We start from the raw sequence: 24,796 nt of genomic DNA on the forward strand, positions 1-24,796 counted from the left end.
TTTACATATGACACCAAAAGCATAAGCAAAAGAAGTAAAAATAGATAAATTGAGCTTCGTTGAAATAAAAAGCATATGCTTAAAAAGTATCAAAAACAGTAAAAAGACAACTCATTTCCTATGATTCTCAAGGAATTATAAGAACATGAAAAGGAAAGCAATTTTATATATAAATGTAAGTAACATACTCACTCCCAAAATCTGTTTTTATAAGTTTGGTTATGTTAATATACTTGTGGTTATTATAGAGTATTTCTGAGTCACACTTATACTCATATTCAGGTTCAAGGTTTTTTAAATAAATGTCTTCCTTATTATATGTTTCATTACCTGAAATAAAGAAATATTTCAAATGAGTATATATATGCAATATTTCACACACACATTTATTTTCTAATTTCACATTTATAATTCTCTATTTAATATTTATCAGATTGAAACATCCATGGAGATTGTCAAAATAATAAAAGTAAAAGATCCTGAAAATAATTTTGCTACATTCCACTTTTAAGAAAATACAGGCTGAGTTTCCCTTATTCAAAATTCCTGGCACCAGAAGTGTTTTGGATTTAGTTTTCTTTTTTTTTTTTTTTTTTCAGATTTTGGAATATTTGCATATAAATGATAAGATATCTTGGGGATAGGACACAAGTTCAAGTTCAAAATTCATTTATGTTTCATACATACCTCATATATGAATAGCTTGAGGTCATTTATTTTTCTCTGGGGATGCTGACTAAATTCTGTGTTGTGTTTCTGCATTTTGACTATGACCAGTCACTTTAGGTCACATGTAAAATTTTTTACTTGTTTGAGCCACATCATGTTGGCACTCAAAAACATTTGAGAACATTTTGGATTCTGAGAACATTTTGGCTTCTGGGTTTTCAGATTAGGGATGCTCAATCTGTATGTAGCAAATATAACTTAAAGTTGAGATTGCACCTCAGCTAGTCTTTGTCTAACAGATTCTCTAGAGAAAACATTTTATTATCATTGGTCTGTCTTATGTTTGCTGTTCCTTTCCTCATCCGCTTGCCTCATGGCCATGAATCTATACTATGATGATTATGTAATGATTACACCCAGTGCAATGCTGCATCCTCTATGTGTGTATCTGTGGATGTACGTGCATGCACATGCACACCTGCGCACATCTATCTGTCATGCCAGCTATGGCCTGGCAGATGGCTTTATGTCAAAGGGTGGGAGAGTTCATCGCATTAAATTCAAATACACTTTAAAAATACTATCTCAATTATTAGTTGTCTCAATTCAAACCCAAACATATCCCTAGATGCACTTGCTCTTCTTTTTCTGCTTTCTTATTATTTAAGTGTTCTTGAACTTGTGTATCAATTTTGTTGATGCAGAATGGAAAAAGTAAACTCTTGAACCATACAATCTTGTATTTGTTTTCCTTCATAACAGAGTTCGTGTATTATTATTTTCTTATAACACCCTTATCTCATGATCTCTTCAACAATGCCTGTGTATAATAATTGCCAAGAAAATTATTGTAAATTAATTGACTTTTAATTTTTAGATATTTATTTTTCATGAGAAGTATTCATTTTGTGATAATTTGTTTGAATGGTATAGATAATTTAATTATTTGACTCTAAATATACCACAGACCAAGAAAAAGACAAGAAAGAAAAAAGACAAACAGAGGGAGAAAAGAGAGGCAGAGAGGAAGAGAGAAAGGACAGAGAGTAAAATTAAATAATATCTACAGCAACATTGTACTACAAAAAAAAACCATCTCTGGTCAATGTTATATTCTTACCACATTGAAATCTGTAGGTAATTTTACTTTTATCACAAGCAAAGGTTTTAATTTTCCATTTTAAACAGATAGTGGTATTTGCTTCTACATCCTGTGTACAATCATCTAACTGAAACTTTTCAATCTCTGTCAAGAAGATACAGAAATAAATTTGATTAGTATTTCATAATGTGTGCCCCAAGCCCTCACTAATTCCTAACTTCTCAGTTAAAGCCACTGAAATGGAGATTGCTATGGGAAAAGTCTAATAACTCTAGGGATTTGGTGTTTTTTAAATTATTTACTTTATTATTTTTAGCACCATATATTTTGGTAGTGTTTCATTTATAAGTTATACTACGTTAAAAAATGAAATGTAAGCAAACATTGATAAAATTGTAGCTTTTGCACATTTTAAAACAAACACTCATTCCGTTTTGTATTTTTGTTTATATCTTCAATTTTTGTTTACTCTTTACTTACTTTGAATTGAATGATTATTATAAAGAGTATTGGGGATTTCCTTCTTGGGAAATGCATTTTTAAGTATTGTTACCTTCTGCGTTTAATTAGTAATTTATCTCAGTAATATTTTGGGAAAATGAATAAATTAAATGGATTTTAACATATTTAAATGTTAAAAAATATATTAATAGTCTCGAATTATTAAATGATATGATTTTTTTTTTTTTAATTACACAGCTCTGGAATCCCTTTTCCAGAATGCTTTTGTTAAGAGATGCTTCCCTGGAGTCTGCCCGACGCCTGTCACCCCCTCCTCTTTCCCAGCAGGAGCTTAGCTGACAAAACCAGCTTGATCTCCCTAACATGACCATAACCTTCCTCTTTTGAATGTATTTTGTTCTTCCCGTACACATCAAATCCTTTATGTTTCTCCCTAATATAATTAAGACAAATGTGTACTTAAAGCAGAATAAATATATGTACATATGTAATTAATGACTTCGGTTAAGTAGAGGAGAATAAAGAAAGCTTGTAGACAATCACTTAGCAGGATAAATTATATTTAGTATATATGAACAACTCCCTGTTAAAGAAGTAGAAGTGGTGATTTATGATTATAAACAGAAGGCTTATATGACTCTATCATTTTTACTTGGTTAAGAAAGCAGAAAGTTCACCCACTCTTTTCCAAGGGACTTCCTTTTCCTCAGCCCTGTTCTCTCACCAGACCAGTTCCTGTGACCAGTGGAGAACACCACACGCGAAAGTGTACTGATTTTATAAATTTATGAAAAGAAATAAATTGATATTTACCTGGTGGCACATCTAATTTTAATTCTTTATGACGATCTGTACATGAATTATGAGATACGGAAACAATCATTTCTTTACATTCTGGAAGATTAAGCACCTCATTGTTTGTGCAAATATTGTGTGTGTGATTATTGTTTGTACATTCCACACTCTCATTAACATTTAGCTTTGCTGTAAATAATTTAGTTTTGTTGTTATATAAGTAATCCACAGAGATGTTTGCATATTTTTCAGCTAAAAGAAAATAGAACATTGAGTGTTATCTTATTTTTCCAGAATAAACAAAACCACATTCATACAAATGCCAAAATATCAAATCAACTAACCAAATATCCCCAAAAACATGAAAAGGAAGAAACATATCAGATGCCTCCATATCATTTTTCTCATAATTCTCTGTGCTTTACTGCCCTATCAACAACCCCAGCTTGTAAATTTATATTTGAATGATTACCAGATGAGTGTCTGTCTTCCTAGCTGGACTTGGAATTTCCATGAGAGCAAAGTCTGGTCTATTTTTATTATCACTGTAAATCCAGGAATATGCATAATATTTATCATTAATGGGAACTCACTAGTTACTTGTTGACTTGAATCACAAATAAATGATGCATCTGACACATTTATTCTTGCTTTATAATTTTCTTGTTTTCTAAAATGTAGTTATTAACTATCTGTCTCTTCATATATGTGGAGCATTAATTACTCAGAGACCAGAAGCCCTCATTCATTCCTTAACTTGGATAAAATTATGATTGATAATATACCTCCAAAGCACCTTTTTTTTTAGTGTCAACAATTTCTGCTGAGTGATAAAAATATCTTTACAACAAATGTAAATTTATTAATTCATTGTTATTCACCAAAAATTATTAAGCCTTTTTCATGCATAAGACATGGTCACCAACACTAGGAATTCAAAGCCAAGTTAGATATAATCAGCTTTTAGAAATGTATCCTCCAATGTGGAGGCAGACACGTGCATGAATTGCAGGAGACATACAAACCTCCAAAATAAGATTATGCCAGAAATAATGTGGCACTAAAAAGAGAGAGATCTGTTCCATTTGGAAGGTATGGGACAGGATTTCCAGAGAAAGTGACTTAGTTTGTGTTTTAAAATATGGACAGGAAGTAGAAAAATAGACATGGGGTTTGGGGAATGAGGCTGGAGCAGAATTCAAATTGTAGAGGAAGAGCAGGAGTGGCCACAGAGGCAGGAAGGAACAGTATATGTTTAGAAAACTGTAAGTGGGTGACTCATGCCTGTAATCCTAGCACTTTGGAAGGCTGAGGCGGGTTGATCACCTGAGGTCAGGAGTTCAAGACCAGCGTGGGCAACATGGTGAAACCCCATCTCTACTAAAAATAGAAAAATCAGCTGGGTTCGGTGGCATGTGCCTGTAGTCCCAGCTACTTGGGAGGCTGAGGCAGGAGAATCACTTGAACCTGGGAGGCAGAGGTTGCAGTGAACTGAGATTGTACCACTGCACTCCAGCCCGGGCAACAGAGTGAGAAGAAAAGAAAAGAAAAGAAAAGAAAAGAAAAGAAAAGAAAAGAAAAGAAAAGAAAAGAAAAGAAAAGAAAAGAAAAGAAAAGAAAAAGAAGGAAGGAAGGAAGGAAGGAAGGAAGGAGGGAGGGAGGGAGGGAGGGAGGGAGGGAGGGAAGGAAAGAAAGAAAGAAGGAAGGAAGGAAGGAAGGAAGGAAGGAAGGAAGGAAGGAAGGAAGGAAGGAAGGAAGGAAAGAAGGAAAGAAAGAAAACTGCAAGTGGTTCCATATTACTTAAGTGAAGAACATAAGGAGGCAATGATGCAAGAAGAGAGGAGGAGAGGTGAGTAACAACATGATTATAAAAGATAATATTAATTAAACATACATATGAAGGCCACTCTTTGCACTAAATATACGGAAAGCTACTGAAGGCAGTGACTCCAGTGATGAGACTTAGAAATGAATGGAGGAATAAGCCCTGATCATGAAGAACCACTTTGATTCAACTGAGAATCAAGGAAGAAAATGAGAAAAAAAAAAAAAAAAAAAAAAAAAAAGAGAGAGACAAACTGTTTTCAAGTATCTGCTTTGAACCAGCCCCTAACAAGCAAGACACAAAGAGAGAGAGAGAGAGAGATTTTTCCTTTTGATAAGCTTTGAAGGTATTATCCACATTTTATATTTATCATCACACTGAATCCTTGTCCTCCCCCTGTGCACCAACAAACTTGCTGTCATTTCATTTTTTTTTCAAATACCTAAACTAAAATTAAGTAGCTTTACCAAAGTTGTCTAACTGGAAAACTTAGTTTTCAACTCTTATTTTGGATTCCAGGGTTATATGTGCAAGTTTGTTACAAAGGTATATTGCATGATGCTGGGGTTTGCAGTAAAATTGAATTCGACACCCAGGAAGTAGGCATAGTTCCCAATATAGGTAGTTTTCCAACCCTTGCCTTCCTCCCTCCATCATCGCTCTTGTATTTCCCAGTGTTTATCATTCCCAACTCTATGTCCCTGTGTAGCGAGTACCCATCCTGGTACTCAAATCTAGGTCTGAATATAAAATCAAAACATCTTACTACTAAGAGATACTAGCTCTTAAAATTTGAGACTAGTCATTGGTGAGAAATTAGAGCCAGTGAGTTCAGCTTGCTAGTGGGTCCTGAAAGCTTGGAATAAAGAAAGATGTAATTAAAGTGCTATCCCAAAGTGAGGTATGCTGATTCTAAGTAAATAAACTTACCACATGTTGGCTTAGATGTAGTAGTAGCTGTAATGGAGGAAAAAAGAATGTAAATTACTAAAATTTTGCTTTAGACTATCTGCCATGTCATTTTGGGGAAAGCTGATTTACAGTACTTCTACTTCACAAAGTCTATCTAGTTAGATTTAACAGAATATGAAGAATTTGCCTAGTATAGGTTTTCATTTCAAAACTTAAAGCATTATAAAGGAGTGAGCTAATTCTACAAACTTTTTCATGAATATACCCAATAAATGCAATTAGCAATATTAAGACTTTTAGATACACATCTAATTGCAGTATGGCCACATGGCTGAAGATTCACACAGCCAAAAATATTTTAAAGATCTTCATTTGTTTGATTAGTCTCGATGTCAATTTATATAATTATAACTCCCATAGTACGAAGTTCATACTTTTTGTTTACAAAAAAAAAAAAAAGTCAGAGGAAAGGCAAGGACTGGTTCATTCTCTAGATTAGCTTTTGTAAGCTCTTTGCACATCTACTAGATCCAGGGTAACAAATTGCTCTCTCAACAAATCGAGTAGTGTCTTGTGTGGGTGTATGCATTTCAGTGAATAATTGGGAGAACATGTGCTTTGTGTAAGCTAAGAGATCTCTGCCCATCTCGATTCTGGGTTGGAAGAATGTGGAGAGAATGGTGGGCTTGTAAGCTCTGATCAGCTTACTGGCTGATTCACACATACCAGTATTGCTGTAGCCACCCGTCAATGTCTCTTTCCTTTATCTCCATGCCCTGTCACTGCTTAACTGGAACTGCAATCAGCCCTCTGCTGCTCACTGCTTGCAATGGACAGCCCCTTTGATGGGCCTGTTCTTTCCCATACTAAGACCTAAACCCCCAAGAGAAAAAGTTCCAGTAGATGTGGTTTTTTCTCACACATGTTTTCTGATGGATTATGACAGTAACGATTATATCCTGATCTCATCAGCTGTTGCACTGCTAAGCACAGAAATGTCTTCCTGCTGTTCCATCACCCTCAGGATTCAAACACTTAATGCAACTTAAAGAAAGCAGCCTGAGGTAGAGTGGGTAGAAGACCCTTGTGAGAGCACATCACCAGGCACGTGGGGATTGTGTGGCTGTGACTGAGGGTAACGTCACCTATTGTTGGGGTTGAAATGACAGTGCTTCCAGAAGGGCTCAGAGTGATTGTTGCAGAGGCATTAAGGTAGGAATCTGCAAGAAAACGAACAGAAGAATAAAAGTTAATGTGTTTGTTATATTGAAAGGTAAAAGAAAAACTCTTTAGCAAAGATAATTTCCTAATGGAATCTTTTCTCTGTGAGTCCTCTTTTGATTTGATGTTTGCTTGTTTTAAAAATAATAAAGTGAATCAAAGATTTATTTCAAGTCATTTAAACTGAACATTGTATAAATTGAGGGAAAACTATTCATTCCTTGATATAATTCTTAGTTGATGTGCAATCTTCCTCAAACTATTCATTTCCCTTTCATTTGCGGCTTTGCATATTTGGATTCTAATAAGGGTCACAATTACTCTTTTTAAATATTTATTACATACCAGATTTTTACATATTCAGTCATCACATTAATATTTTGAAAGGAGTGTTATTATGTCCATTTTTACACAAAGCAAATCTGACATACAGAAAGTATTAGTAATTTGCCCTATAATCAGCTAGAAAGTTGAAGAAACTGGATTTGATCCCAGAGCTATATGACATTAAGGCTTATTATTGATTCTTCTTTGCCATGGACTTTTGTAATGTTAATAATAAAATAAAATACATCCAGAAAAAGCTTACTGGCAAGTTTCTTTTGCGTAATTTGGTGTTAATACGTGAACATTTGTAAAATGAGAAACTAGATTAGAAACTAGCTCTTTTATTATTGTGCAAATAATATTTGGCACAAAATAAAAGAGCTGCATTAAAGTTTTGAGTTTCCATTTCATTATCTTTAACCGAAGACACCTAGAGCACCATAGTCAGACCTGAGGTGTTCGCTGTGATGGTGGTGTTGGAGGTGCGTGCAGGTAAGGCAGCAGAGCGGTTGCGTGCAGGGATGAGGGTGGTTGCTAATGGGGAAATTGGGTCTGTAGGAAAGGTGCTGGCTGTACTCCTCTCTCCTGGGACATCTGCAATCAGAAGGGCCATCAGTACTGTCAGTTGTGTCTGTCATGCAATGACAATAGTCAGATAGCCAACATGAGCACAATTACTAAAGTTAAGGCAAAGAAACAAACCTTCAAGCCCTTCTGCTACACCACGACACATATATTCTACAGTACCGTACCCAAAACACCAGGGCTTATGGGAAAGATGACTTTAGGGGCAGACAACTGGAAACCTATGTGGCTTCATAATCAGAGCACAACTTAAAATATATATATATACATATATATGCATATATGCATATATGTGTATATATATACACGCATATATGTGTGTATATATATATATTTATATAGTTTGGACAGCCCAAGAAGCCTAAAATGCTGGGCTGCAGGCTGCCTTAGGCAATATAAAAAATGTATCAAAGCAGTAGAGACAGGTGCTGTCTTAGTGGTGCTGAGACCACGTAGATGGAGGTAGAGCTCTGAGTGTGAAAGGCTGGCACAGGAGGAAGTGCAACTTGATACATGCTGAGAGCCTTGCAGGCACACACCTCTCTGGGGAGGGATCCCTGGGTGCAGGTGCTCAGTTTTAATTTTCTTAAAATAGAGCTGAATGGGATCCTGCCTGTGCCACAGCATAAGCTCAAAGGTTTTCTTTTTTTTCCTTTCCAGCTGAAGGTTACAATTCTACTTTCACAATTCAGGCTCCCCTGGCCAGGAGAAATCAAATTGGCTTGAAATCCAACAAGCTCCACATTACAGTGGCATCATTCTCTTATTTTCCAATCACATAGGGGCTAATTGGTATAGAATCTAGGGTTGTAGCCAAAGAAACTGCACATTGTACTGGGTTAGAACTTTTCATTGTCAGGCTTCAAATTATGTAAAGTATTTTACATCATTGCCCAACATCACAACCAGAATTACAGCACAGGCAATCAATGTATATTCATTTGGTGCCTACTAGATGACTAGCACTATGCTAGTTGCCATGGAAAAAGCAAAATAAATATGAGCTACCCTCTATTCAAGAGCTTGTTGGGTTATTTTCTGTCAAGATCCCTGGGGTCATCAGTTTAATGACGTGAGATTAATCTCACATTTGCAGGCAGTCTGTATTTCAGCAGTGATACACGCATGCATGTTCTGAACATGGCTTTGATTTGAGCATGCAGGTGTCTACCAGTTACAAATGCAGTACAGTCTATAATTTCACACATACATTGCATTAGAATTGAAAATGCATCTTCCAAATAATTGAGCATGGGTTCTCAGCTCAGTCTTCAAAAGCCGCTAAACCACGAAATTTAACTAAACCATAGAACAGAATAAACAACATAAACATGAGGTTTTCCATTCTGGATCCCCAGAGGAGGGCTTCAGCAGAACATGTAGAAGAGTGAGGAAAGCTCATTTATTCATCTTTTAAAAAACTCATTCAGACATAGAACTGGCCCCCTGCAGAGTTTTGAAAGCAGCCTTTTCCCACCTTCTTTTCCACACTCCTCTCACTCACTTGTTCTGTTCTCCCGTCTCCAGCAGACCCTGCTCCCAAGCCGTTTTGAGGCTTCCACTGTCAACCTCCCCAAACTCCCTACCTTCCCTCCTCCTCACTTGAAAACTTCTTTTCCCTTGTTATGCAGGTACTCTCAGTGGTGGTTATGGGTGGCATTTACAATTTTAATCAGGTTGATTAATCCTCATAGATTTTTAATCAGTGGAATTAGCTACTTTGAGCGGAAGAATTCCTGGATCAGGACACAGCAGACTAGTCTGTGTGACAACTAGCCCCCAGGGGTCAGTCCCCTTTTGTTATTTTCCAGTTTCTTCCCTTCCACAATTTCGGATTCTGTGGGTTTGCTAAAAGCTCCAAATATTTTTATTGTGGTTCCCATGGCAGCCGGACTAGGTGGAGTGAGGCAGGTGAGGGCGGCTCTTCTCCCACTTGTTTAAAGAGGGTGGATTGTCTGGAATGATTTTTATGCCAAGGGTGCAGTTTTAATACTGCAAAATAATAATTATTATATATGATGTGCTTGATTCCTACCTAAAGCAAGACCATGTTCCTGCCAGCTACATAGGTCTACCATTTATATCTTTAACTTTCAAGCGTTCAGATCACTGAAATTACACATGCGACTGTGTGGATTTGTGATCTGACAAAAAACATACTTGTTTTTCTTGCATATAAAAGGGCACCACGAAGTGATATGAGACTAATTTTGAAAAGAAAAGGGAGGAAATATTTTGTACTGTTGTTATAAACACAGAGATGCCATCCTGAAAGATTCTTGATGTTTGAATGGGAAACAAAACCATTCCTTTCTTTTTTCTCATTCTGTAAATAACAGTGTCATTGTGGTTACAATTTCTCACTGCCCTTCATTGATAATAGGAGTCACTCTTCAGCCTGGTTTCTGTTGGTGCAAAGTCTTTAAGTAAAGATTTATGCATGTTATTTCTTACTTCTAACAAAAAGTTTTCCTTGTAGAATAATTGCCTAAAGTATATAAAAAATAGACTGTCCTGAATACCTCTTTCCTCCTGAGCAGATTTTTGCTGTAGTCTCACAATTCTCATTATTATTTCATCTCTACTAAAAAGACATTAGTTCTGTGGTTTCATATTCCTAAGAGTGACTGAAATTCCAAATTTATCAACTAACAGTAGCTGCACGTTAAATAAGTGGTTAGATTTCTTCACACCATTCTTAAATACAGGTAGTCGTCTTGCACTCTTCATATTTGCACAAGTCTAAAGGACCCGCAAACCTGAGATATCATTGCTGCCTGGGGTAGGGCTGAGTGTGGTGTTGGCGGCGAAGCCGCTGAGTGCCTGCGTGTCAGTTCCAGTAGAGGGCGTCTGCGAGTCTGCATGCGTGGGAAGGTGAGGCGTCTGTGCTGATGAAACACCTAAGGTAGGAAAGTGAGATCATTACATCAATCTTCCCCCACTGGAGATGAATAATTTATTAAGAGGTTATAAGGAGCAAACTGCGATTGTAGTTTACCAAACTGTGAAGTGACCGAATCTGTTAAAATGTGTCTGTCAGTATTTAAATTTGCTTGACTGGAAAGTGACAGGCACCTGAGTCCTCTATTTACATATCCTTGGGAGGTTTCCTGAGCTGGATGCAGCCACAGAGAATTCGTGTTTCCAGGTGGCATTACTGACTTTCAAATCACTATGAGCTTTCTGAATTCTCCATCAACTCTACAAACTGACAGATGCAACATTTCTTTGTAGGCAGAATAAGAAATGAATCTTCCGATATACTAGTATCTCTTACAAATTACAAAGAAAGGAAGAAATTTAAAAATGGACAAGAGATGTGACAAACATCTACCTAATATACACAAGGGTCCAAAGGTATATGAAAAAATATTCAGTGTTACGAACAAATTTTTAAATGTAAATCAACATGAAATATTTCTAACTAGCATACTGGCAGAGTTTGAAAAGGTTGATAATATCTAGTGTTTGAAAACATGTGGAAACAATCTCGCATGTCCATGCTTACACACACAGTCTCTCACATACTCACAAAATCATATGTTGACAGCCTGGAGGATATACAACAATGGTTAAAAAGGTATCTTTAAGGAACAGAATTTAAAGGGATGGTATTTTCATTGTGTGTCTTTTAAGTACATATGAAGTATACACTTTATATACTTTACTCCTATATGTATATATGTATATGTATGTATATATAGGATTAAAGTATATACACACAATACATACATATATTTTATATATATTTAACAGTATATACAAATATATATACACATATACCCATCTATATTGAAAATGTTTTGAAATAGTCATAAACTATTCTTATAAAAATAAAATTACATAATTAAATTTAATGTTATGCACATGGAAGGTTATTGTAACCATTTTCAAAAATGAACAATTTTGAATAGTGTATATAATATTCTTAGAAATATGGACTAAAGGATTTTTACCCCAATTATATCAATAAATGAAAAAATTGCATTCAGCAGTATAAATCAATCACAATCATAAATTAAATAACTCATATAGACTTTATTCCAATAGATAATTGAAATATGACCTGATGAAAAGATTATTTTTTAGAAAAGAAAGTGTGTTTTTATTTGAAAGCATAAACTTTTCTAGGTAATTTCACCTTCAGTATTATTTTGCTAGAGCAAATCAGTATTCTAAAATTATTCATCCTTATTTTCAATCTATTCTACTTTAAACCTTTCTCATACTGTGCTCTATCTGTAAATTTATGGCTTAAGTGGTTTTAGATTTTTAAAATGTGGAAATGAAAGTTAGGAATGTTGCACGTTTTTATTCGTATATGTGACATGAAATACAGAACCTTCAAAAGGAAAACTCTATGTAACACTACTCAGGCAACAAACAAAATAATAAAATAGCATGAGATGTTCTACCTAGTCATCAACACCTTCATCCTTGCCTTCCTTTAGTAAAAATTTGGGGCAATGTGTTCAAATTTTTACAGTGTTTAGACAGAACCTAGTCACTACTCTGCTATGGTGACAGGGAAACAAATGGAAGATTAAATGCACAATCTTGTACTTGCTGTAGGAAGGCATTGACCATTTATTTAACTGCTTACTATATCCAATAAACTTCATCAGTATGGTACTCAAAATACTTTGAAGTACCCTAAACAAAATTTCTGTGATGGTGTTATATATGCTTGTTTTTTCAAATGAAGATAAATGGCATTGTTAAACAGTTCAACTAGCTTAGTATCTTTTATCAAAGTATGTCTATAAACCTGTTTGCCCAAAAAAAATGTCAACATAACACATTATTTCAGGAAAGCATGAACACTCTCCTGATAGTAAATTTGAGTACTGAATACACTGGCAGACCTGTTGCTAAACATTAAATGAGCATATACTTATATCAGCAGTGTAAGAAGCATCAGTGTCCCTCCTTGGCAAAAATATCTCTCACATCAATCTGATTTTTTCTGGGAACATGGCTACATTGCCTTTAATTTTACCAGTAGAACTCACAACCTTAATTAAAAATGTTTTCAATAATGCAAATGCTCTCAAAAGAAACTCATATAACAAAATTGGGTTGTCAATTCTCAGAATGGACTTAAAAATAATACATTCTCTATCTTCAACAATTTTTGGATAAAGAGAATCTAGAATGAAACAAAGAAATGGGAAGATTCCCATTTAAGGCACCTTCCAAGGAGAGCAGGACTGATAATCTCTGAACTTGGGAAATTCTCATCTGTCCGGGTGGCAGGAAGCCAAGCGGGAGAATCATGGAGAGTGTGTATAGATCAGAGGATACTAGAACAAATTTCCCTCCTGATTGTCCTTGGAGATCTTGCCTCCCTCCTTTTCTCTCTGCACTCCCTAACAACATGCATTAATTACTTTGGTCGATCTATATTTCACAGATACTAATTTCCTGCAATTTCTGCACTTCAACAAAATCACATCCTCAGAAACTGTGAAAATAATTTAAAGACAAGTTGTACTGATAACTTTAGAATTTTTTAAATGACATTGCCCTGATATTTAAGTTAACAACTTTTGTGTGCCAACCTGTCGTATTAAAAGCACTAGCATTATCCAAAGAGTCCGGGGATACTTGGGTTGAAGTATTGTCTGAACTAAGAGATGGTGTGGTCTCTGAGAAGTCATTTCCTCTTTCAGAGATGCTTGCGGGTGAGAATGCAGTGGTGTGAGTAGGTAAGGGGCCACTTGAAAGTGGAACACTGGGCATCTTTGTCGTTCTCGGTCCTGTTAAATTAATGGAAAATGGAAGAAGGACAAAATAAATATGTGAATCATATCCCAAATGTATGCTCATCCCAGTATACTAACTCCCCAGTCCATTATAGTGTATATGTACCTATATCTACACATATCTACACACACACCATACATAAGTATATGTATATGGTGTGTATATGTATTCATAAATATATATACACAAATATACATGCATACATACAAATATTGATGCATACAGAGATACATATAATATATAGACACAGATCTAAAACAAGTTACAGAACGTTGGCTAAAGATAACAATGGGGAAACGAAATTGAAAGCAGCTTCTCACCTATCCAAAGCAATTGCATTCAGAAGGATGAAGCATAATGGGTAAAGATGATTAAAAAATTTAAAAGTTGTAGATAAAGAAAAGGATAAAGAAAGGCAAAGTTAGAAGGTTTTTAGGAGAGCTAGGGTTTCAGGAGAAAAAAAATGAAAGACAAAGCTTCTATTTATTCATGGATATATATACATATATATATATATTTGAGACAGAGCCTCACTCTGTCACCAGGCTGGAGTGCGGTGACGTGATCATGGCTCACTGCAACCTCCGACTCGCTGGTTCAAGCGATTCTCCTGCCTCAGCCTCCCAAGTAGCTGGGATTACAGGCATACACCACCACATCCAGCTAATTTTTGTATTTTTAGTAGAACCGGAGTTTCACCATGTTGGTCAGGATGGTCTTGATCTCCTGACCTCATGATCCACCCGCCTCGACCTCCCAAAGTGCTGGGATTATAGGTGTGAGCCACCACGCCCGGCCTATTCATGGATTCTTAAAAAAATAAATTAAATGCAAACAAAGCAATGAAAATGTGTATAAAGGACTGAAAAACGAAACTCACAACTAGGTTTACAAACAACCAAAGTCTACAGAAATGTCTTTGACTTCATGAGAACAAAGAGATACAAGTTAAAATACTGAAATAATTTCCACAGTTCAAGTTTCTTTAAAAAGAGGAAAATGTGTCACAAAGTAGTAGTGGAATAAGTTTATGCACAGTTGACATGAGTGTACAATGGTAAAAAAAAAAAAAAAAAAAAAAAAAAATTCTGCAGGGCAAATTAGTACTACTGATTAAAGTCCTTTAAAATTTTTTCATGCTCTTTTACTGAAAAAAGCGGTTTTCTTTATAAAAGAATAGAAAAATGCACCAAATTTGTTAAAAAAGAAAAAACTAATGTGATCTCCGGATGCTGGGATTATAAAGATGTATTTAAATTTTTTTTTTTTTTTTTTTTTTTTTTGCTTAACGTATATTTACTTTTTGAAAAGCAAAAAAATATATTTTAAAATATTTAATTAGGCAAAAACTGAGCTATATCACACAACAAGTAATAATTAATTCAGTTCAACAAGATTGGGTAAAAGACAATGGCATAAATATGGAAAAAGGGAGAGAATGAGAAACTAGAAAAGGAGTAGAGATGATAGGACAGAAAAGAGTTAAGAATGAAAATTGCAATATTACTCAATAGAGAAGAAAATGGAAATAGTATTAAAAAACAACTTTATTCATTAGTATCAAAGTTAAAGTTAAATTTTACTAAATACAGAAAAAATTCATCTTAATTATATTGTACTTCAGCAATGTCAATATTCATGAAATATTGCAGAACTATTCTGTGATTACAGAAATGCAAAATGATCATAGACTTGTTATGTGTGTTATTTTCCAAAGAAAAACTTTAGTCTCTAGATTTTTATAACCAAATACCTCACAAATAAATCCATCAAACTTTTACCCATAATTACATGCCAGCATATCCTACTAAGTACAGTAATAGGATAGTAACTACCTCTAGTCTTCAGTATAAAATCAGGTCTAACTTAATATTTTTTCATCTGCTATGCATTGAATAAAAGAAAGGGAGGAAGCCGGGCGCGGTGGCTCACGCCTGTAATCCCAGTACTTTGGGAGGCCGAGGCAGGTGGATCACGAGGTCAGGAGATCGAGACCATCCTGGCTAACACGGTGAAACCCCGCCTCTACTAAAAAAATACAAAAAATCAGCCGGGCGTGGTGGTGGGCCCCTGTGGTCCCAGCTACTCAGGAGTCTGAGGCAGGAGAATGGCGTGAACCCGGGAGGCGGAGCTTGCAGTGAGCCCAGATAGCGCCACTGCACTCCAGCCTAGACTCCGTCTCAAAAAAAAAAAAAAAAAGAAAGAAAGGGAGGGAGAGAGGGTGGGAGAAAAGAAAGGAAAAGAGAAGTGGGTGGGAGTAAGGTAGTGGAAAGAAAGTAGGAAAGAAGGGAGGGAAGAAGGAAGCAGAGAGTTTAGAATTCCTTCTATTCACATTAAGTCACTGTCATCGTTATAGATGATTTTTATAATGACAATTGTAATTTTGTCATTATAAAAGATTGACAATTATTAATTTGTTATTTTTAGGTTAAACCAATTCTGGTGTCTGCGGGCTTCCAATGATCCCTTTTGCTTTGAGGGAAATGTTGCAACAAGTTCCCTTTATCGTCCACTATCATTCTTTTATTAGATGTGAATTACAAACAGACCAAAAAGAAAATCATGCAACAGTCTCCTTATAATAGTATGTGATGGTTAATATTGAGTGTCAACTTGATTGGATTGAAGGATGCAAAGTATTGTTTCTGGGTGTGCCGGTGAGAGTATTGCCAAAGGAGATTAACATTTGAGTCAGTGGACTGAGGGAGGCAGATCCTCCCCACCATCCCCCCAGCCTCCGCCCAATGTGAGTGGGCATCATCCAATCAACTGCCAGCGAGGCTAGAAAAAGCAGTCACAAGAAGGTAGGAGAAGTGGGCTTGCTGAGTCTTCTGGTCTTCATCTTTTTCTCCTGCTGGCTGCTTCCTGCTCTTGAACATCGGACTCCAAGTTCTTCAGCTTTTGGACTCTTGGACTTACTCCAGTGATTTGCCAGGGTTCTCGGGCCTTTTGCCACTGACTGAAGGCTGCACTGTCAGCTTCCCTGCTTTTGAGGTTTTGGGACTCCGATTGGCTTCCTTGCTCCTCAGCTTGCAGACAGCCTATTGTGGGACTTCACCTTGTGATTGTGAGTCAATACTCCTTAATAAACTACCCCTCATATACACATCTCTCCTATTAGTTCTGTCCCTCTAGAGAATCCTGACTAATACATAGTACCATGCTATTTTGATGAGTAGCATTCCTGAAGATACTTCTGGCCAAGCAAATTCAGTCCCAGGTGTAGGAAGAAAGGTTTTCAGAGAACCACTCTCCTTCATATCTTTACACACATCTTAAGTTCAATTCACATTCCCGTTCACAAATAAGAATTTAAAACTAGAAAACCTGACTCAATTGCCAATTCCACATTGTTCTTGAACCTCCACTTTGCAAATTCTCCTGGTTTCCATTGATGACATTGTTGTGGCCAATATTTGGGAGAGACCACTTTCCTTTGCATTTTGGTTAACAGTTTTAACTTTCTGGTTTCATCACTTGGAGGCTTGTCGTAATAAAGTCAATTCAGAGTAACAGAAACTCCCTCAATAAGGTGATGAGTCATCTGCCATTTTAAAGAATCACTCCCCATTCTACCTTACACCCATCCCTTTCCTGCAAAAATAACCAGCTGGTATGGTTGAGATGAATCAATCTTCTGTAAAAGTTGGAGGTACTAGGTTGCATTTGAGTAGGTGGCATAAACCAATCACAATCTACTATGCAGGAATGACTTTCATTTATTTATAAAACATCACTGTCATGCTAAAAAACTGTAAAATTATGTTAGACCTTTTTTTAAAATAAGGAAATATAGTTCTTATGCAGATTCAGAAGTGTTTTTGTTAGTATTTTCATGGTTATTTGTTTTCTTCATTTGGACTGAATTTTTATTTAATGACAAAAATAATCATTTTAATAACCCAATTTCATGATATGTTGAATGTACATTAGTTGTCACTGTGCATTACTATATTAAATCAAAATTGTTTTCATCAATTTACTTACCTTCTTAATACGTACTGTCAACCATAGGATTATGCAGGAAATAAATAATACATTTTCAGTAACATCATTTCAGTGATGTGATTTTTTAACCATCTGCAATTTAATTTTCTCTCTTATTTTGCATGTACTATGTATGAATTTATTTGCAGCATCTCCGTTTTTTAAATTTAATTTATCTCAGGATCAAGAGATTTGTTAGGACTATTAATTGAATTGTTCAGTAGAATTTGAAAATTATTATGTAAAAATATCTTAATAGTCTCAAAGGTTTTGTATACCGTTGAAAAATGCACCATACTCTTAAAGAAATATAGACATATACAAACCTATTATCTACATATCTATAACATAGATAGACAACTCTTAACCTGCCTTCAGACTATAATATTTTGTGATCTAACTTAAATGCATTTATTTGTAGTCTTAAAATATTAAAAGAGAGTAGAAACCTGTTGTGTGATTTACTGTCAAAGTTCAGGGAAAGTTACTATTTATACACAAAACATATATATAAATTTAATAGCATGTTTAGGTAGTTATTAAACTTTATAACATATAAGCAGAAAGTTTAAGAACAAGTGAATGTCAAGAATCATTCATGATTATAAAATTTATCCTTAAAAATAATTTCAGTGATAATAATAGAAAATTGTTATTAAATATATAAACTTTGCAACAAGAATATAAAATTAGTAAAAATGCAAATATTAATTCTTACCAATGGGGGGAGGTGTTGAGCCTTGCCCTGCAAAGAAGAAACAAAAATCTCTTAGAAAATTTCAAATTTCATTCATATTCATGTAAACATATATTAGATTTTTACATGTACCTCAAGCTTATGATAGAACATTCACCAAGTGGCAATTTTCAGTAGCTTTTACCCTAATGAAACTATATTCCCTCTCTTAATATCATGTTTACAAAGCCCAAATATGTCAAAATTATGTTATTTATTTTTTGAATGCCCAGGCTAAATCAGAAACATAACAGACTAAAGGATCACTATCAGGATTAATTTCAAACCTGCAAAAGACTTTTGAAAAACTTTTGAAACATTTTTTTCCCAAATGCATCATTTATTTAGATAATGACGATTAATTGAGCACCTATTTTGTGCTAGACATTATGCTACATGCTAGGGATATAATATGACCAACATATAAAAATTCCCTGCCCTCAGTGAGCTCAATTTAGTGTGAGATATGAACAAAAACAATCAATACAGCGTGATGACAGGTGAGACAGATGTGCTAAAGGAGCACATAACAGGATCATCTTATTTATATTTCCAGGGTTGGTGGTTGGCTGGTAGAGGAGTTGATACAGAGGGTTTCTTGGATGTATTTAAGGTATGACCTAAAGGATTGCATATAGCTAGCTTGGTCCCAGAGGAATAAGAAGCTGGGATTTATCTTACAGGCTTTAGATATCCATTAGAGGGATGTCTTTAATGGGAGGCCTAATGGAGAAACATTTAAATTTTAGATCAACCTTTCAGGAAATGGAAAATGGATTATTAGAGAGCAAAGGTGAGGGCAGGAAAATCAGGAGACTAAAACCAAAGCAAAACAGACAGAGATGATGTTCTACATAAGAAGAATTGTACCCCAAAAGAAAGGATGGGGGAAAAGGACCTATGAAACGCTTAAGCATCACCAAGACTTCGTAAATCCTTGCAAGTGAGAATAAAGGAGAAAGAGTAATATGGAAAATATCTCGACTGATAGTTTAACATGCTAGTGACTTGTAGTTTCACTGAACTTAAGAAATAATAAACAAGGAGTAGAGAGAGGTGAATTGGAATTTGCTTGAGATTCCATGTGAAAATGTTTAATAGCATTTGAACATAGAGGTTCGTAGCTCATGCTATACATCTGGGTTGATGCTATAGATCAGCATACAGATACATTTTACAGCTACGGAGGTGAAGGAGATCACCAAACTATGTAAAAGAGAAGAGTCCTATTGGGTGAACCCCACCCCCAATATTCAACGTGGGTTCTTTTCTATTTCCCTAAGTGCCGACTGGTCTGAGAAACAAAGGGAAAGAGTACCAGAGAGAAATTTTAAAACTGGGTGTCCGGGGGAGACATCATATGTCAGCAGGTTCCATGATGCCCCCCCTAGCCATAAAACCAGCAAGTTTTTATTAGCGATTTTCAAAAGGGGAGGGAGTGTACGAATAGGGTGTGGGTCACAGAGATCACATGCTTCACAAGGTAATAAAATATCACAAAGCAAATGGAGGCAGGGCGAGATCGAGATCACAGGATCACAGGAAGGGGCAAAATTAAAATTGCTAATGAAATTTCGGGGACCCATTGTCATTGATAACATCTTATCAGGAGACAGGGTTTGAGAGCAGACAACCTGTCTGATCAAAATTTATTAGGTGGGAATTTCCTCGTCCTAATAAGCCTGGGAGCCCTACGGAGACTGGGGCTTATTTCATCCCTTTGTCTACCACAGTAAAAGACAGCCACCCCCAAAGCGGCCATTTTAGAGGCCTACCCTCAGGGGCGCATTCTCTTTCTCAGGGATGCTCCTTGATGAGAAAAAGAATTCAGCAATATTTCTCCTATTTGCTTTTGAAAGAAGAGAAATATGGCTCTGTTCTGCCTGGCTTACTGGCAGTCAGAATTTAAGGTTATCTCTCTTGTTCCCCAAACATTGCTGTTATCCTGTTCTTTTTTCAAGGTGCCCAGATTTCATATTGTTCAAACACACACGCTCTATAAACAATTTGTGCAGTTAACGCAATGATCACAGGGTCCTGAGGCAACATACATCCTCCTCAGCTTACAAAGATGATGGGATTAAGAGATTAAAGTAGACAGGCATAGGAAATCACAAGGGTATTGATTGGGGAAGTGGTAAGTGTCCATGAAATCTACACAATTTGTCAGAGATTGCAGTAAAGACAGGCGTAAGAAATTATAAAAGTATTAGTTTGGGGAACTAATAAATGCCCATGAAATCATCACAATTTATGTTCTTCTGCCATGGCTTCAGCCAGTCCATCCGTCCAGGGTCCCTGACTTCCTGCAACAGTGTCTAAGATAGAATCCTGAAGTTCAGTGAATATTAAGGAGAGAGCCAGCATAGGTAATCAAATTTTCCAAGTAGGAGAAAAACTGTAGCAAACAGGAATAAAGAGTAGAGGGTATTTCAAGAAGGAAGTGGTTGAAGTGAAATAATATGGGGATTAACATGCGGGATAAACATGGGAGATTAACATGGGTCAACTGGATTTATCATCTGGGTTTGTGGAAATGTTGAAAAGAGCAGCTTTCTTGGCATCATGTGAACTAGATTCAGTCTACAGTGAAGTGCAATGTTTTCATCCCTCATCTTAGTAAATGCCTACTTAAAAAAATCTAAAGTTCTTTTCAAATGACAACAAACTCAGATTGTTAAAGGGAATCAGAGATCAGATGGAAGAGTGAATTAGCTGATACTTAAGGTGACTTCCTGCCTTTATATTTTATCTTCTGAGAACAAACTGATGTGAAAACATTTTCTTCCTTCAGAGTTGCCGTCAGAGGAGCATCACTCAGTATTTTTCAATGACATTCCCTGACTTATTCCTTGAAGTAAAATGTATTTTTATATCATTGATGGGTGATACATAATTATTAACATATTTACTTTATTTTCTCATTGTATTTCTCTATTTTTCTTAATAATTCATACTTAAATATTGTTTTTAATTGATATTGTTTGTATTTTTGTCCCTTTTCTTATCTAGTTAACTTTTATCTTTCTGTTTCATGTAAACTATTATTATGTTTATTTTCCCATTAACAGTGTTCCCACTCTTCTTATTTGTTCTTATTTCCCTCTAAATTAAGGTCTTAGAATTGTGTTGGTTTGCAAAACTGGTAATAAGAAAAAAATATTAGTATAGTAATAATTAATACCTCTCATGTTTGAAATGAAAGGAAGTGTCCTTTGTTGTTTGTGAAGAACACAACATATTGCCAAATTTAAAATATCCAAGTTGGTTTGAGTGTGTGAACATACTTTATATAACACATATATCTTCTTTATCTGAGAAATACATGAGGTCTTAAGTATCTAAAATTATGTTGATATGCCCCTTCTCATGCAAGCACCTAATTCCTTGGAACTTGAAACAAGTTAATTTAGTTCACTTAGGTTCAAGAAACATATATTTTTGTGCTGGCATGCTGTTAGAGACTAGGTTCAAACATGATCAAAGCATGATCCTTGCCCTGGAAAAGCTTATAATCCATAAGAGACATATATCTAGTTATCTGCAAAGACATTTCACTCATGGATACACCTGATTAAGACTAATAATCAAAACTGCTCCCATCAACATCAACATGAATCACATAATAAGAGGAAGAGGAGGAGAGAAAGAGAAGCAGCTGTAGCCAAGAGTTTTGTGTATAAGAAGTGATTCATAAGTAATTGTTGGATTCTTTTAAGCATGAGTAAGTGCAAAGGAGAAACCAAACAGATCTGATGATAACAACTTTAGAAGAAGAGTCAAGGAGCAAGCATTGTAGACCTTGAAAAGGAGATTGAACTTTTTCCTCAGAATGATGGAAGCCATTGGATCAGTTAATACAGAGGAGAAATCAGAAAGTAAATTTGATGACAGAGAAAAGAGGAATCTTAATGTTACCTGCACCACTAATTCCACAGACCACTATATTCTGTTGTTCTGATTTACTACCTTGTTGTCACCAACTATAGAGAGCATTTCGTAGAAGAAAATTATAATTCATCATCCGTTTACTACAGAAATGAGAAGAAAAATGCTGGGACACTATGTGAAGCTATTTCTTTTTGAACAAAAGAACTGTGAATACCTGAGTAAATATACTAGAACTGTTTCCAACCAGTACACTATGCATCAGACTACATACATGTTCCATGTCTCAGAGAGATTAATAAACTTCCAAGTGACCCAAAAGCAATGAGTTTTTTAAAAGAAATACATGATGTATAGTATTTTAATCTAACTTCTGAAAAGAAGGACAAGAGGTAAATTACCAAAATGGAGAAGACTGTCTCTAATGATTTACTTTTTTAAATAATAATTTAAAAATGATATTTTATTATTATTAATTGTTAATATGTATTGAGTGTTTACTGGGTGCCAGGCACTATACTAAGTCTTTTGCTTATGTTTTTTTCTTAAGCATCACAAAAACCCTAAGAAGCTTAGAAAAGTCAAGTGTCTCGGCCAAGTTCACAAGGCCAGTTTAGTATATGCGAGCCAGATTTGAACCTGAGCCTGTCTGACTTTACAGGCCATACTCTCACTCATCAGGCATCCCTCTTTTCCCATCAACTTGTCTTGACAGCCTTTCCTCTTCGTATGAAATTTTAAGCATGAAAATCTTTTAGAGAAGGTGTTTATTAAAAACTCATAAGCTAAGTAAAAATGCATCTTAATCATAATTTGACTGCAAGTAAATTACTAGTAGTGCTACAAATGCTAAAATAACCTTGACCCTAAAAATAGATATGCAGATTAAATCATAATATGCTGAGTGAATGCTCTATAATGGTACAAACAAATATTAGAGAAAACTCAAATTTAGAGAAAACAAATATTAGAGGTGTGTTGACTTAATTTATTACAGAATATTGTTTTGACAGAAAAGCCAACCAAATCACACTAATATCAAACACAATTATTAAAATTTACAGACTTTTTGTTTAGATGTTAAGAAGTTTCTGGAGCTAGAGGACAGAATAACTGACATATATATATATATTTTTTTTTCTGAACTCATCATCGCTTCATATTCAAAATTTCCTCAAATCTTTTCATCTTTAATGCAGCAAAATTTAATATCCTTGGAAAGCAGCATAATATATAAAGATCTAACATTTTCCTTTCTTCTATGTTCGTGCTTACTTCGCATAAAGGCCTCTTGAATTGAATAGGTGTTTATTTGTACACCGATTTATCACTGGATATGATTCTAAATTCCTCCACTGAGTGATTTTTAGGCTACACTGTATTATTTCATTTTTATATACTGCTTCAAATATGCATGTGAACACACACACACACACACGCACACACGCCCCACACCATTTTATCTTTTTAAAACAAAATTCCAAGACTTCAGCATCACTGTTTAGACTTAGTGTTAAGACTAAACTCACTTGTCCTCATGGTCATAAAATCCCTATAAACAGATTTTTAGTTTTGGTAACACTTTTAGTCAACATGATCCATGACAGAAAAGTGTTTTTATCCTTGGAAAAAAACACATAGAATCAATTTAAAATAAAAATTTAAAGTTAAAAACTACTTCAAAATGTAAGCCAATGCTCTTAAGAATATAATGTAGACACTAGAGTGATCCAACTTGAAGCAACATATCAATTTTAACAAGCCGTGTGCACTAGATTACATAAGTCTATGTTTTTAATCTTTTTAATATTAAAAATTTTAGCAGTCTTAAAGTAGGAACACACTAAACGTGACCTATATAAAATAGCTTAATTAAAACACCTACATAGCATCTAAAGGACATGCCCTCCAAAAACTGATCTAATTATTTTGTGTGTGTGTGTGTGTATGTGTGTGTGTGTTTGCTCCTGTATTTTTCTTTTATTATTATACTTTAAGTTCTAGGGTACATGTGCACAACGTGCAGGTTTGTTACATATGTATACATGTGCCATGTTGGTGTGCTGCACCCATAAACTCAACATTTACATCAGTTATAACTCCCAGTGCCATCCTTCCCCTCTTCCTGCTCCCCATAATAGGCCCCAGTGTGTGATGTTCCCCTTCCCATGTCCAAGTGTTCTCATTGTTCAATTCCCACCTATGAGTGAGAACATGCGGTGTTTGGTTTTCTGTTCTTGCGAAAGTTTGCTGAGAATGGTGGTTTTCAGCTGCACCAATGTCCCTACAAAGGACACGAACTCATCCTTTTTTATGGCTGCATAGTATTCCATGGTGTATATGTGCCACATTTTCTTAATCCAGTCTGTCACTATTCACAATAGCAAAGACTTGGAATCAACCCATCTAATGATTTTTATATCAATGTTAGCAGTACACTAACAAATACTTTGGTGGAGAATGCCTTTATATATTAAATAAGGTAGGGGGTAGGTGAAGGTACTTAACTACTTAGAGAAAA

General features: G+C 35.3%; 1 protein-coding gene and 1 pseudogene across 5 annotated transcripts in view; one reads left to right on the plus strand and one right to left on the minus strand.

Moving 5' to 3' along the window:
- The window catches only part of LOC103230364 (protein tyrosine phosphatase receptor type C), a 121,574-nt gene that overhangs the window by 49,097 nt on the left and 47,681 nt on the right, over window positions 1-24,796 (minus strand). For 2 of the 5 annotated variants that reach the window (XM_007989038.3, XM_007989037.3), the window contains exons 3-11: window positions 18,370-18,396; window positions 13,460-13,657; window positions 10,658-10,798; window positions 7,764-7,907; window positions 6,911-6,985; window positions 5,784-5,810; window positions 3,047-3,280; window positions 1,790-1,915; window positions 193-330 (exon numbers count right to left, since the gene is read on the minus strand). In XM_007989038.3, coding sequence (XP_007987229.2) covers window positions 193-330; window positions 1,790-1,915; window positions 3,047-3,280; window positions 5,784-5,810; window positions 6,911-6,985; window positions 7,764-7,907; window positions 10,658-10,798; window positions 13,460-13,657; window positions 18,370-18,396 — 1,110 coding nt within the window. The remainder of the gene's footprint in view (window positions 1-192; window positions 331-1,789; window positions 1,916-3,046; window positions 3,281-5,783; window positions 5,811-6,910; window positions 6,986-7,763; window positions 7,908-10,657; window positions 10,799-13,459; window positions 13,658-18,369; window positions 18,397-24,796) is intronic. The other 3 variants (XM_007989040.3, XM_007989039.3, XM_007989041.3) reach the window with 3 other exon arrangements.
- LOC119619700 (phosphatidylethanolamine-binding protein 1 pseudogene) overlaps window positions 18,881-24,796 on the plus strand; it is a 35,162-nt pseudogene continuing 29,246 nt past the window's right edge.

This window comes from Chlorocebus sabaeus, chromosome 25, assembly GCF_047675955.1.
Source record: "Chlorocebus sabaeus isolate Y175 chromosome 25, mChlSab1.0.hap1, whole genome shotgun sequence".
Taxonomy (NCBI): domain Eukaryota; kingdom Metazoa; phylum Chordata; class Mammalia; order Primates; family Cercopithecidae; genus Chlorocebus; species Chlorocebus sabaeus.